General features: G+C 48.0%; 1 protein-coding gene across 2 annotated transcripts in view; it reads left to right on the top strand.

The window, feature by feature from the left end:
- LOC137415684 (uncharacterized) overlaps window positions 1–15,770 on the top strand; it is a 403,425-nt gene that overhangs the window by 306,007 nt on the left and 81,648 nt on the right. The window contains exon 5 of one of the 2 annotated variants that reach the window (XM_078783187.1): window positions 410–674. The exons of the other annotated variant lie outside the window; for it this stretch is intronic. Coding sequence (XP_078639313.1) covers window positions 417–674 — 258 coding nt within the window. The 5' untranslated portion in view covers window positions 410–416. The remainder of the gene's footprint in view (window positions 1–409; window positions 675–15,770) is intronic. 2 annotated transcript variants of the gene reach the window in all.

The raw sequence follows: 15,770 nt of genomic DNA, 5'->3' as shown, positions 1-15,770 counted from the left end.
CTCTGATGCCCCTGAAAACACCTCTGTTACCTTGGATTGAGGTGGCTGCTGATATCTTCGAATATGAAGAGAATCAATACTTACTCACAACCGACTGTTTCTCCAAATTCATCGAGGTGGATGCTCTGACAAACCTCAGCACAGCAGTCACTGTCAACGCCCTCAAATCACAAATGTGTCGACACGGCATCGCAGAGACACTCAGAACAGATAACGGACCTCAGTTCAGCTCACAAGAATTTTCCCAGTTTTGTGCTGACTATCACATCAATCACCAGACGTCTTCGCCCCGATACCCTCAGTCAAATGGTGCAGCTGAGAGAGCCATACAGACGGTAAAGCGACTCTGGTCTAAGTGCAGTGATAAACATCTGGCCCTCCTTGACTACAGGACCTCGCCGCTGGAAAGTTGCAACATGTCACCTGCCACGCTTTGCATGTCTCGCAGACCCCGCAACCTGCTGCCAACCTCTCGTGAGTTGTTGCGTCCAATTACTCTGAACTGTGATGAGGTCAGGAAGAAGCTCGATCAGAGCAAGGAGAAGCAACGGGTCCACCACGACAAACATGTCCAAAGAGACCTGCCCGCCCTCCTCCCAGGAGACCCAGTAAGGATGACTCCACTCCCAGGTACAAACAACTGGCTGCCTGCAACAGTTGTAGCCCATCACAGTGTGCCCAGATCATATATCGTTGAAAGTAATGGCAGGAAGTATCGCCGAAACAGGAAACACCTCCGCCTCTCAACATACGGTGCTCATCAGCCAAGCTCCACAGCACTGACGTATGCAACCCGGCAACCGACCAGACCGACCCCACACTGTGCTACTGCTCCAGCTGGTCTGCCAGCTCCCAGCTCAGCTCAGACCACACAGCACTGCCCGTGCAGCAGCAGTCTGCACTCTACAGCCCGTACAGGGCAACCCTCGCCAGTCACACACACGCCATCCTCTCTGCCGCCTGAACAGGGTCAGAATCCTCTCACCACGAAGTCAGGCCGCGTCATCAACAGACCCAAACATCTAGAGGATTATGTGACAAACTGAGGGCAGACTAACCCTTCTTCTAGCACCTTGTAACTCAGGGTAGTCTACCCCTGTTTTACTGTTGTGACAGTATGTTCTAAATGTTTACACTTATTTTGTTCATGTTCGTTCATGCATCAGCTACATCTTTTATTACTTGCTGTGCCATGCTTCACTTAATTTTCCGTTTGTTGTTTGTCAAAGGGAGATGCGACATAACGCATTATATCATAACGTTATGTTCACGTCATGGTTTACGACATGGTTGTAACATAACGCATTACATCATGACGTTATGTTCACGTCATGGTTTACGGCATGTTCACGACACCATGACGAATAAACGGCAGTCCGTTGGCCCGCCATCTTGTTGACTTGTTTGTGTCTGAATAACCAAACGTTACAAACCCTATTGAAAATTAGGTCGCCACGTCAAAATCCAAGATGGCCGCCGCCATGTATGTCTGAACCTTGTGAGCGGAATATCTTGAAAAATAAATGAACTACTAATTTATAACCTGGTGTGTGGGTGTATCTACGCATAAGGAAGAACGCTATTGAAAATTGGGTCGCCACGTCAAAATCCAAGATGGCCGCCTTGCGTCTTCCACTTTGTCAACTCACGTCACTTCACCGACGGGGGACCTAGGCGTAACGCTTGTTTACAATACTAGGGCGTGCCCGCACGTACGTGCTTGCCCGTACGTGCTTGCCCGTACGTGTGTGCAAAAAAACATGCGTGCAAACAACAACAACAAAAAAAAACTTTGAAACCACGTGGCAGTAACGACCACAGAACCCCCCCCCCCTCTATTTACATGAAATGGTTTGGTCCATTCGCAAAGCCAAAGCGAACGGCGTAACGACCACAGAACCCCCCCCCCCCTCTATTTACATGAAATGGTTTGGTCCATTCGCAAAGCCAAAGCGAACGGCTTGCGAGTACGGTGACCATACCTTGGGAACCACTTGTCCGATTAATTTCAAACCTTGAAAAGGCACATCCTCGGGTCCCCAGCAATATACCTGGCAAGTTTCAAGTATATCGGACTGGTAGTTGTCGAGAAACAGCGGTCGCATACAGACACACAGAGATTACTGGAATTATAGATAGACTAGGACGTGCCCGTACGTGGGTGCCCGTTCCTTGCCAAAAAAAAAAAAAAAAAAAAATTTGTGTAGGGGTGTGTGTGTGTAAACATCCTAGGGCGTGCCCGTACGTGGGTGCAAAAAAACATGCGTGCAAACAACAACAACAAAAAAAAACTTTGAAACCACGTGGCAGTAACGACCACAGAACCCCCCCCCCCTCTATTTACATGAATGGTTTGGTCCATTCGCAACGACCACAGAACCCCCCCCCTCTATTTACATGAAATGGTTTGGTCCAAAGCGAACGGCTTGCGGAGTTTGGTAAAGAAATCGCCATAGCTCGGTAACTACTTGTCCGATTAATATGAAACCTTGAAAAGGCACATCCTCAGGTCCCCAGCAATATACCTGGCAAGTTTCAAGTATATCGGACCCGTGGTCGTCGAGAAACAGCGGTCACAGACAAACACACAGACATACACACATACACACACACAGAGATTACTGGAATTATAGATAGACTCGGGCATGCCCGTACTATATATAAGCTAGGACGTGCCCGTACGTGGGTGCCCGTTCCTTGCCAAAAAAAAAAAAAAAAAAAAATTTGTGTAGGGGTGTGTGTGTGTAAACATCCTAGGGCGTGCCCGTACGTGGGTGCAAAAAAACATGCGTGCAAACAACAACAACAAAAAAAAACTTTGAAACCACGTGGCAGTAACGACCACAGAACCCCCCCCCCCTCTATTTACATGAATGGTTTGGTCCATTTGCAACGACCACAGAACCCCCCCCTCTATTTACATGCAATGGTTTGGTCCAAAGCGAACGGCTTGCAGTGTTTGGTAAAGAAATCGCCATAGCTCGGTAACTACTTCTCCGATTAATATGAAACCTTGAAAAGGCACATCCTCGGGTCCCCAGCAATATACCTGGCAAGTTTAAAGTATATCGGACCGGTAGTTGTCGAGAAACAGCGGTCACAGACATACAAACAAACAAACAAACGTACAAACAAACATACACACAGAGATTAGTGGAATTATAGATAGATGAATATGCTCATGGAGGAGCTCCTGATATGTATCATGTGCCAAACAAGGACACCAGAAGTATATTTTTCTCCAAACCGTGTACTAAATTATTATATTGCATGAATTTCAAGAACATTAATGTAAAACAGAGCCCCCCCCATTTTTTTTTTTGGGGGGGGGGGGTTACACCCAAAACAGCTATTTTTATTTTGTTTATTTCAAGTCTTATGATTACGTTAGTATGATTGTACATGCTGTCCTGTCTCCTAGCAACCATTGAAATTGGTCTTAAATACCGTGATGCTGTTTAAAATACCTTTAGTCGGTGCAGTGCACTGCTTTATTTTACAAGTTGAGCGCCCAGGGGTATTATACACCGTTCCTTTCCGATTCCATCTCCAGGCACTGCATGACGTCATCGCTGGGTGCCGAAGGGGGCCCGGCGATGATGTGCGCCAAAATAGAGTACTCTGTTTTCACTCAATTTGTTTGTTTGTTTTCTTGCTTGTCTGGGAAATATCTCAGCCATCCTCATATTTTCTTTATTTTTTGATTAATCAATTAATTGATCATTTGCTTAATTATTAATAATTTATTAAGTACTTATTTATTTTCTTTCTCATCTGTGCAATATCCAAGGCACCTTTTGAGCTATGAAGCTGATATTTGGACACGACAGTAACCAAGCAATTTGGCTGTAAATGTTTTTGTTTTTTTATTGATTAATCAATTAATCAATTAATTATTTAATTATTCAAATAATTACTTAATTAATTTTCAAAAAGTTCAAAATTACAACTTCAAATGAAACGGTGGTGGTTTAGGTATGATATGAGCCAATTGATTGAGAAATTTATTATTTTACGATTATTATTTATTTATTTCAATTATTAATCATTTATTTTCTTTCTCATCTGGGCAATATCTTAGGCACCTTTTGAGCTAGGAAGTTGATATTTGGACACGACAGTGACCAAATAATTTGACTATGAAGAATATTTTTGATTTATTGATAAATCAATTAATCGATTACTTATTAAATATTTTCGATTAATTTAGTTCATTAAATAATTTTCAAAAAGTTGCAGATTCATATGAAACAGTGGTGGTTTAGGTATGCTATTAGCCAATTGATTAAGAAATTAATTATTTTATGATTACTATTTATTTACTTTAATTACACAATTAATCAATCAATTATTGCTCCCAATTGCGTCTCCATGTGCTGCACTGCGGCATCGCCAGGTGCCAAAAGCGCCCCAGCAATGTCGCGTGCTGGAGGATATGTTATTTATTTATTTGGCATGGGGGCGGTGTTCTTTGAATGTATCTGTACTTGTTTTGTTTTCTTTGTTCTCTGATTAAACCATCCTTTGTTCTCTGATGTTCGAATCTCCATCCAGCACCTCCAAAGAGACCAGCAATTGGGTGTTTTGTGTTACAAATATGCATAGGTGGGTGGAATACATGCTTTAGTTTGATGTTTGCCAGGTTTTAACGCCCTACAAGCAATATTTTGAAGCTTCCTATCGATTTTGCTCTGCCTACATTCAATTTTGAATGCTGACATGACTGTGCTTCATATTCTGATGTGAGTGACTGCAGAAATATTTATAGAAAATTCAATCTTTGGTCAAATCTCACTAAACTTTCCAAAAACCTTTCGAATGTCATTAGAAACAGATTTCCATGCGGAAAAAAATAGACCATTGTATTCTGTACATTTTCTGAAATTTTAAATAAATAAAAAATCACGAAATTTGCCATTTTCTACAAAAAATGTGTTTTCACTCGTTGACACCGATAATTATCAGTGCAGGTGTTGCCTTTCTGTCATCTCGTTGAATATCTTAGCTCATAGCATACCAAGTTTGAAGGCTTCATGAGCAGTATCCTGGACACAACAATTTTATCGGATTAGAGATCGATTTCAGAAACGGGTGATTTTGACCTAAAATGCCTTATAGCTCCATAATGTGCAAAAATTTTATGTGACAAGCAGAATCGGATTCTACGGGACAAAATGGTGTAGGAAAACACAATTGCAAGTCGTCCCCCTGGGTGGATCACAATAATCGATTTCTAACCACATTTCATGCTCAGGGCCCACTGCCTATTAAGTTTATTAGACAGCTACCCGAAGGGGACGACATGTTTGCTCTCCGTCTGTCTGTCTGTCTGTCCATGCAATCTGCGGTTTTCTAGACCTTTTTTCCCATGCCCCTTAACATATTCAAGTGAAACTTTGTGCATGACTTAATAATGATAAGTTGCAGAACAAGTTTGAGTTTTGGGGCATTTTGCCAATTTTTCACAGAGTACAATTTACCAAATCCAAAGTTTGGACTTACAAAATATCACATATTATATGTGGGTCAGTTTTCCAGACTTTTCCGCCTTATATTACCCTTTAACATATTGAACTGAAACTTGGTGCATTATTTTATCATGATAAGTTACAGTGCAAGTTCGAGTTTCAGGATGTTTCATCACTTTTTTAAAATCAAGTTTTAATTAATTTTAATGGCAACTAAACATTCTTGTACATATTCTTAAAATATGTGGGGGTTATGCCACCTCTAAAAATAAAGTGTGATCACAAACTAATAAATGCTTATCGATAAAAAGGAGGAGGAGGAGTGTGTGTATATATATATATATATATAAAGGAGGAGTGTGTGTGTGTGTGTGTGTGTGTGTGTGTGTGTGTGTGTGTGTGTGTGTGTGTGTGTGTGTGTGTGTCTGTCTGGATGTCCGCTTATAACTCAAGAACTACACATCGGAGAAAAGTTTTAGACACAGATTCGGAATCAGCATAAAATCCCGGTGGTTTTAGGCTACGTTTTATTTTAATATCAATGGTTTAAAAAAACCGCGCCACCTGCAATTCCATGGTGTAGTTTGTGGCGGCGCTAGACGTTCGGGGTGTATTGCAATGGTTTGTCGGGTTTGGCTGTGCGTCCAGAATAGCTCCCATTTCCTTATGTTCTTCCACTTTTATTTTGATTCTTCTGTTACAACGCCTTCCTTATCTACCTTATATCCCCCCCGACGAGGCCTCTACATAATTTCATGCGGCAGAATTTCGTGCATTTTGAGTGAAAGAAGTGAGATGAAGTTGTAGGAGGAAGAAGAGGCGCAGTCACCATGGAGGCCTCGATCGTGAGTGGAGATGGCGGGAATTGCATTTGTATCGCAAAGTAAAGGATCTGCATTCATTTCTGAACTTGCATTGGTGGATTGTTATACATTGCATTATTTTTCATAAAAAAACTTTATGTTGATCTTGAAGGCTCCAAGCATGGACTATATATATAGCCCTCATTGAGGTAAAAATAAAAGCCTGCTATCGCTTGCCAAGCTAGCCGTTCTCCCCTCCCCCCCCTCCCTCCCACCTCCCCTCCCCCCCCCCTCCCACCTTCCCCTCCCCCCCCTCCCCCCTCACCCCATCCCCCTCCCCCCTCACCCCCTCCCCCTCCCCCCTCCCTCCCCATTATTTTTCATTAAAAATCTTTATGTTGAACTTGAAGGCTCCAAGCACGGACTATATATATAGCCCTCATTGAGGTAAAAATAAAAGCCTGCTATTGCTTGCCAAGCTAGCCGTTCTCCCCTCCCCTCCCCCTCCCACTCCCCTCCCCCCTCCCCCCTCACCCCATCCCCCTCCCCCCTCACCCCCTCCCCCTCCCCCCTCCCTCCCCATTATTTTTCATTAAAAATCTTTATGTTGAACTTGAAGGCTCCAAGCACGGACTATATATATAGCCCTCATTGAGGTAAAAATAAAAGCCTGCTATCGCTTGCCAAGCTAGCCGTTACCCCCCTCCCCCTCCCCCACCCCTCCCCTCCCACTCCACTCCCCCCTCTCCTCCCCCCCTCCCTCCTCTTCTCCCCTCTCCTCCTCCCCCTCCCTCCTCTTCTCCCCTCACCCCCTCTTCTCCCCTCCCCCCCTCTTCTCTCCTCCCCACCCTCTCCTCCCCTCCCCCCCCGTTCCCCTCCGCTCCCCTTCCTCCTCCCCTCCCTTCCCCCGCCCGGCAATGCCGGGTACTTTCCATGGCCAGCTGTACGTGGGCTGCTCGAGGGTTGGAAAACCAAGCAATCTTTATGTCTTGGCACCAAGTAAGAAAACCAGAAATGTTGTATACCAAGAGGTTTTGAGAAATTGAAAATTGACAAAACGTCATGTAGGAAATGTACTGTGATATTGCTCTAAAATATACATGTTCTTTTCATCATATATTTGTATTATTCTTATTCAACCCGGGCGAAGCCGGGTACCTCAGCTAGTATATATTGTTGCGGAGATGAGGACTGTATATTTTTTTGATTGTGTGCTGTACTATTATTATTATTGTTTATTCTGCGCCCCCCTACCTCCGGAGCTGTGTAAAGGTGAAAGGGCATCCCATAATTAGTCCACAAGCATACACATCAGCCAAATAATAGAATTCCCTGTTGATAGTTATCTCTTATTCTGTGTTTTAGGGTAAGGCTGTGTCTCCCATTGATTGAAGTACTCCATTGCACCAGTGAAAGAGAATAGATCCCCTTTCATTCCCATCCCCAAAATCTCCATTCCCTTTTACATCCCCTCTCGTCATTGCTGAGCCCTCGATTCTCAATTACCTCCCCTCCAATAACCGCCATTGACCACGAGGCTCGAGTCGGGGAAGAAAGGCGTGTCTCCACCTCGTCATAGAGGGGAAGAGGGGCGTGCCCGCCCGTCGTCATCCAGGGCGGAGCCCGAGGGTCGCGCGACCAACCAGGGCCGAGGTGAGCACCCCGATGGGCGTGTCCAAAACGCCGGCGGCTGAATCGCTGGAGGCGCTATAAAAGGCGCGAACGGAAGTGAGTGGTGAGTTGGTATGAGTTGGTTGAGAGTCGGTCGTCAAGTGGAGAGTGGTGAAGAGTCAGTCAGTAGAGGTGGTGGTCAAGTGGTTGCGTTGGTTGCGGTGAGGAGTCGGTGGTAAAGAGTGAGGGACCAAGAAAGAGTTGAGGGTGTGGACCAACGAGTCAGACAAGTCCTGGGAACGCAGCGGAGGCTGCAGCAGCAAGAACACCCAACAGCCAAAGGGGGCCTGAACGGCGGTTTGGAGCAGGACCGAAAAGGAACGGCGGCTGCTAAACGCGCCGGTTGAGCTGCAGGACCCCCTTGGACCTCCCTCTCCCTCCAGCCATCCACCTCCTGCCTTTCCACCCTTCTTGTGTACGTGAGTTTGTTTTGTTTGTTCTGTCCCTGGGTATTTAATTAAGTCTGTAGGTAAGCTAAAATTTGCACTGTGTCACCTGCGTCTTATGTGTTGTAAATAAACCTTGATTGCTCCTTTTTGCTTGTGTAAATAATAAATCCAATTACTCTTCTGTCCGTCTATTCGTTTTATTCCTTTTCCTCTTTGCATTCGTCGTTTTAGTCTTTTCCCCTCATTGAGCAGCTGCGGTGCGATCCGGCCAAAGTACTGGGTGAATCGGGTGAGTCAGGGATCCTGTAACGGTCGCGGCAATACCACCACTCGGTAAATAACATCTTAATCCGCGATCAGTAACAATTGGTGTCAGGAGTGGGATTCGGACCTGGGACTAAATTTGTTAGGCCCAAATTTTGGAACACCAATTGTACTATTGGCAGTAACAATTGGTGTCTGGGAGTGAGATTCGGGGCCCGAACCCAATTTTTTTTTAAAAAACATCTAGAAAAAATTTGGTCAAAATTTGGAGCGGACGAAATTTGTTTTGTTTTAAAGCAAAACCCGAATTTTGAAATCGCGCCATGGCTGGTCAAGGCGACGGGATGCCGGTGGGAGAGATAGACGGGGTGGAATCGACCCAGGACCTCGGGGAAATGTATGTGGAGGAAAGGGAGGAGGAGAAAAATGGCAATGTGGTTGCGGAGGTATCAGACGCACAAGATGGCGTCCTCGCGCACATGGTTATTGCGGCACCAAATTTAGCCGCGCCCATGGTCGCGGCAGCCGAGCCAGAGATGCCGGAGTACATGCGATTTGTTATGGCCCAAATCATGGCGGGAATGAAACGGGAGAATGACGGTATTAAAAAATTGAGTGATAAAATGGAACAATGGGGAAGCCAAATGGGGGCAATGAGGGACGAAAGGAGGGCTAACAGTGAGCGATTGTTAAACAAAATTGAAGCAACAACGAACGGAATGAGGGCCGATAGGGAGGAAAGGGAGCAGAGGGACAGAGACCGCAAGTTGGGCGAAAGGGTCCCAGGGGTGCACGAGGAGGTAAAGCGGGTCGAGAAGCGCCGGTTGAGCGAAGCGGAGGAAAGCACGGGTACAATGACGGGGGTAGAAATCGCGACACGGGGTTTGGAAAAGCCGGCGACCGATGAGGTAGAGGGAATTTTATTAAAGCCAACGGTCGTCGAGGTGAGTACAGAAAAAGCGGAAGTGGGCATTAAAATTGAAGAGATGACGGAGGTAGCCCGGGAATTGCAGGGAGAAATGGAATATGTGCAAAGTCCCTGCTCACATCACGATGCTGTGCTTAACCCGAATGGAAGTTTGCAGGTTTTGGTGCAGGGAGGAAGAAGAACCCCGAAGGTGAGACGTGCTGTGTGTATTGTGCGGGGAGATTTTGTAGGAGGATGTTTAGCGACAAAAGAATTTTCGCGCGCTTGGGATCGAGGAAGCATCCGGGCGTTGGTGAAGGGTCCCGTGTGAGTGGAAATGGCATGCGTGGAGGAAAAAGTGTGCGTCGGCGAGTGGGTGTGTTATAAAGTGTGGGAGTGAGACCGAGTGCGAGCGAGAATGCACGTCAGGGTGTACGGAGTGTGACACGAATAGTGAGTTGGTGATGGCGCAGGTGCGAGAGGGCACATCGGAGCGCGAGTGTGAAACCGAGTGCGAGCGAGAATGCACGTCGGGGTGTACGAAGTGTGACACGGAGAGTAAGGTGGTGGTGGAACGTGTGCGAGAAAGCACACCTGAATTGGTGGTGGCGCGAGTGTGGGAGAGCCCATCCGAGCGCGTTAGTGGGTGGATGCAAGAGTGCACGCCCATGGTGAGTGTTACGGAGGACGTAACGGAGGAGAGGTGTGGACCGAAGTGTGCGCAAGAGTGTGCGCGAGAGGTGTGGTGTGTAACAGAGAGAGCGTTGGTGGAATGTACGGACGGCGTTGGAACGCCAGGTTTTGTGAGGGTGAAAGGGGTAGCGTATGCGTGTGAGCATGCAAGTAAAGCATCGACGGTAACCGGGTTAGTGGTTAGGGCGACGGATAGCCGATGCGAGCACTCGGGGCGTGGGGTGCTTTGTTGGGTGCGAGGCCCGGCGCGGGTCGATGCTGCGTCGCTTCTCTTCGAAGCGTCGTTGCCGATTCGGGCTTGGCCCCGCCCCGCACGGTCGAGTCGGGCTTTGTCGGGCGAGGCGACCGGTCCGGTTCAAGGGTGAGTGGGAGGAAGCGGAACGGTGCCCCCTCGGGACGGGGTTCCGACCGGGGGAGATTGAGCCATCGGCCCGGGACCGCAAGGTGCCGCGCCGAGATGGTGCGTGGGAGCCTCGGTCCAACCAAACCACCTCCCTTGAACCGAAAGCCGGACGGATTCAACCTGCAGGCGACCAAACCACCCAAATTCATTGCTCGGCTTGCGAAGCCGAGTTTAATGACGTCATGACGCACCGAGGCTAGGATATAGCGGACTGTGAGGATGGTGATAGTGATAGTGTTTTGATCCGAAATTTAGGAAAAGTGAATAGAATTGGCAGTAAATGGAAATTTTTTGAATTGGTTGGAATTTGGACGAGCAAAATTGATAGAGAGACCCCCGATGTGGTGGGATGGCAAATCCACCATCCCTTACAAGGGGGGCAAATGCGCAATAGTTTATGGGGTGGCTATGACAACCGAGCCAGGGAGGGCTTGGATAATGATAGGGATCTAGAAGAGATTGACATTAGGTAACGTTAAGGTTTAGATAGTGACTGATACCTGTAGTGGGGACGCAGGTAGTTTAGTGTGGTTGATAATGACGTGGGAGCGCAATAGTTTAAAGGGACGACTGGGAAGCGCAAGTTTCAGAGGGGAGTAGTTAGCTGAGATGATGCCGTGTGTTTGAGGAGTGACCAGGTGTGATTGCACAGGTGTGCAACTGAACAGGTGTGTGGAGCAGTGTATGAGTGAGTGATGGTGATGTGTGTTGTGTTGACCAACTGGTCCAGGAAGAGGAGGAGGGTGCAGGTGGCACCAGGTATGATTGCACAGGTGTGCAACGACAGGTGAATGGAGGACAGGTGTATGGAATAAATGGTATGGAGTATTGGAATGGATGGTCGTGGAGTGAGTATGGTGGAAATTGTGGAGTGGAGTGGATGGTGCGAAGGTGTGAATGGGGGAAGAGTGGACCCCCATCACGGATACCCGGGGTGGGTAGTGTAAGTGTTAGGTAGAGGGTACAGGTAAATTGTGGTTGGATATTGGCATCTGTGGTGCGGGTGAAAGAATGGTCTGTGGATGGGTGCATTAGTGTTGTGGAAATGGCTGGGCGTGTAGCCTGTTAGTGTGTGTAGTTGGTTGGGCACTCCACCACTGTGAGGATGTCGGCCAGGTGAGGCCGCAGGTGGGCTCTGGGAGCCGGTAGTTGTGGATGGGGCCCGAGGATCCGGAGGACGGACCCGGGTAGCCCAGTGCCAGAGGGCACCAAGGGGTGACAGAGCCAGGAGAGGGCCTTCCCCAGTTAGGTAGGTTAGGGTGAGGAGCTAGGTAAGCTCGGGTGGCAACTGCAGTGGTGGAGGTGTGCAGGTGGGTAGACCTGCTGGGAGAGCTACACGTCGCAGCCCAGAAATTGTGCGAGGGCACCGGGAGATGAATCGGGGGAGTGAGACCCCAAATTGAGAAGCACCACAGTTTGGTCAATGGGAATTGGTTTTTAGAACCCATAGTGTAAGTTGGCCAATGAATTGGCAGGGAGAGACCTCGGGTAGTGTAAAGTGTGTTAATGTCATTTAGAAAGTAGTTAGGATGAAGTCTCCTCGCACCATCTGCATCCACTCACCTGAGGTGACAGGTACTCCGCACCATGCCATGTTTAATTATTTTTTACTGTGCAAATGTTTGGATGTGAGACGCATCATGACGTGGGTGTGAAATTGTGCTTTGATGTTCCATCTCTGCCTCCTCATGAGGATTGATGATGAATTTGGTGATGGCAAATTTTGAAGTAGAGGGATTGTGGAGACGAATTTGGTATAGGGGAAATATGGGGAAGACGTGACAGTAGTGACGAATTTGTAAATGTGTAGATTTTTGTACATATGGGGTAAGGGCAAGGGTAGGGTAGGTGACAGGGGGGTGACCTACGGTAGGGACGAGCTTTCTCACTTCGCCCTCCGTACGCATTTCGCCTTGCATTGCCTTATTGATGTGTACCCTTGTGACCTTACCCCTCGCTCAATTGTCTTTCCCCTTTTGTCTCCCACATGACCTGTGCGCCATTGGGTGCCGAGGGGAGCGTGCGTGAGTCCTCCATTGTGCGCCCGGAATTCCCAGAACCAGCTGTCTGCATCGATGCACCACATTATGGACCACATGCCTGTGGCCGAGCACCACTTATGGACCCCATGGGTTGGGGCATGGCCCCTCTGCTGGAACCGGCCATGAGGGCCCGAAATCTTGCTGGCGGACCTTGGCCACAGGGCACCGATGCCCCACAGGTGAACCACACTAGTCGGCCCTGTGGGCCATAAATAAAATAAATAAAAAGGACACATTGGGTGCAAGTTTTAATACAAATAGGCCGCCAGTAAGAAAAGCAAAGAAAATGACAACAACTGGAAGAAATAATAACCAGCAGAGGGAGCCGAAGAGCAAGAGATCACCTGCAGGGTTAGGGGTTGTTTGGTTATTTTTATTCATGAACAGTGATGACTGTGCACCGATTGGTGCTTGGGTGCGTTTTTGGGTGCTTTCATGGTGCGTCGATGCAGAGCAGACTGTCTCCCCCCCAGAAAGAACAATTACAGGTCCTGGGTTAGTCTTGTAAATAAAAGTAGCGTCAAGTGTAAATAATGCTTCCCACCGTCAGTGTGTAGTTTGAAGACCATTCCGCAATTCGGTTAACTGTGGGCGTAAGTCTGTTAGGCAGGGTGCAATGGAGCAGCGGGACACATTTATTTATGTTTTAAAACTGTCGCACTCAGGGTCAGGTTAAAAGTAGAGGGAACTACACCTACGTGTCACACTAAAAATAAAAGTTGTAGGCCCGGGACGTGCCTAAGAGGAGGAGGGTGCAGTGTTGCGGAGATGAGGACTGTATATTTTTTTGATTGTGTGCTGTACTATTATTATTATTGTTTATTCTGCGCCCCCCTACCTCCGGAGCTGTGTAAAGGTGAAAGGGCATCCCATAATTAGTCCACAAGCATACACATCAGCCAAATAATAGAATACCCCTGTTGATAGTTATCTCTTATTCTGTGTTTTAGGGTAAGGCTGTGTCTCCCATTGATTGAAGTACTCCATTGCACCAGTGAAAGAGAATAGATCCCCTTTCATTCCCATCCCCAAAATCTCCATTCCCTTTTACATCCCCTCTCGTCATTGCTGAGCCCTCGATTCTCAATTACCTCCCCTCCAATAAACGCCATTGACCACGAGGCTCGAGTCGGGGAAGAAAGGCGTGTCTCCACCTCGTCATAGAGGGGAAGAGGGGCGTGCCCGCCCGTCGTCATCCAGGGCGGAGCCCGAGGGTCGCGCGACCAACCAGGGCCGAGGTGAGCACCCCGATGGGCGTGTCCAAAATGCCGGCGGCTGAATCGCTGGAGGCGCTATGAAAGGCGCGAACGGAAGTGAGTGGTGAGTTGGTCTGAGTTGGTTGAGAGTCGGTTGTCAAGTGGAGAGTGGTGAAGAGTCAGTCAGTAGAGGTGGTGGTCAAGTGGTTGCGTTGGTTGCGGTGAGGAGTCGGTGGTAAAGAGTGAGGGACCAAGAAAGAGTTGAGGGTGTGGACCAACGAGTCAGACAAGTCCTGGGAACGCAGCGGAGGCTGCAGCAGCAAGAACACCCAACAGCCAAAGGGGGCCTGAACGGCGGTTTGGAGCAGGACCGAAAAGGAACGGCGGCTGCTAAACGCGCCGGTTGAGCTGCAGGACCCCCTTGGACCTCGCTCTCCCTCCAGCCATCCACCTCCTGCCTTTCCACCCTTCTTGTGTACGTGAGTTTGTTTTGTTTGTTCTGTCCCTGGGTATTTAATTAAGTCTGTAGGTAAGCTAAAATTTGCACTGTGTCACCTGCGTCTTATGTGTTGTAAATAAACCTTGATTGCTCCTTTTTGCTTGTGTAAATAATAAATCCAATTACTCTTCTGTCCGTCTATTCGTTTTATTCCTTTTCCTCTTTGCATTCGTCGTTTTAGTCTTTTCCCCTCATTGAGCAGCTGCGGTGCGATCCGGCCAAAGTACTGGGTGAATCGGGTGAGTCAGGGATCCTGTAACGGTCGCGGCAATACCACCGCTCGGTAAATAACATCTTAATCCGCGATCAGTAACAATATATATATACTAGCAGAAGTACCCGGCATTGCCGGGTGGGGGAGGGGAGGGGGGGGGGAAGGGGAACAGGGGGAAGGGGAGTTAGAGGGGGGAGGGGAGAAGAGGGGGGGAGGGGGAGGGGAGGACAACGGGGGAGGGGCGGGGGAGGGAGGAGGGGGAGGGGGGAGTGGGAGGATGGGGGGGGAGGGGTAAGGGGGAGAGGGAGGGGGGAAGGGAGGGGGAGGGGAGGACGGAAGCTCGGACGCTCGGAGGACGGGGGCTTCTGCTTCTGCTGCTAATCCCTCCCCCTCCCCCTCCTCCCTCGCACAAATTACACCGTGAAGGCCCAATGGCCATGTCTATGCCACAAATCAAGTACGTGAGCGAGTCGGGCGCACTGAATTGAAAATATATAGAACGCTCATACTCCGTGAAAAGTGAAGCCGCCGTGTCGCCATCTTGGTTAGCACGACTCGACCAACTCGCTTCGCGGATCTCGTTTGTTTTGAACGTGTGAATTACGTGCGAACGCGTAACTGTGAGTTTATGGCGGCAAGGAGCATCACGTGATTGCTCTGAGCAAATCAGCGTGCTGCTCTGCCACCTGATCAGATTCCGTGTATAATATTCCTCGCTGAAATGCGCTGAGGTAAATATGAATAAAAAATATGGATCCCGTAAAGATCGAAAGAAAAAAAAACCTATGTGGTGTGAATGGCAATGTTCCTCGCTGAAATGTGAAAAAACGCAATCGCTTTTCGCTCTGAAATACGTGCGAATGCGTAACTGAGTTAATGGCGGCAAGGAACATCACGTGATCGCTCTGAGCGAATCAGCGCGCTGCTCTGCCACCGGTCAGATTCCGTGCATAATATTCCTCGCTGAAATGCGCTGAGGTAAAAATATGGTAAAAAAATATTATGAAATTTTTTTTTTTAGGTCGGCCATGTTCTTCCCAGGCTCAATGGCCATGTCTATGCCAAATATCAAGCACGTGAGCCTCTCCGTTTAGGAGTCTATCGGTAACATTACACACACACACACACACACACACACACACACACAAACTGTGTTTTATATATATAGATATACACAGTGCGGATCAAAAAAAAGGTAATCCGAATTCAATGAGTTAGTAG

The sequence above is a fragment of the Myxine glutinosa genome, chromosome 8 (assembly GCF_964187855.1).
Source record: "Myxine glutinosa chromosome 8, kmMyxGlut1.1, whole genome shotgun sequence".
Classification (NCBI taxonomy): Eukaryota; Metazoa; Chordata; class Myxini; order Myxiniformes; family Myxinidae; genus Myxine; species Myxine glutinosa.
Note: the sequence above shows the minus strand (reverse complement) of the source record. Positions and strands in the feature narration are given on the sequence as shown.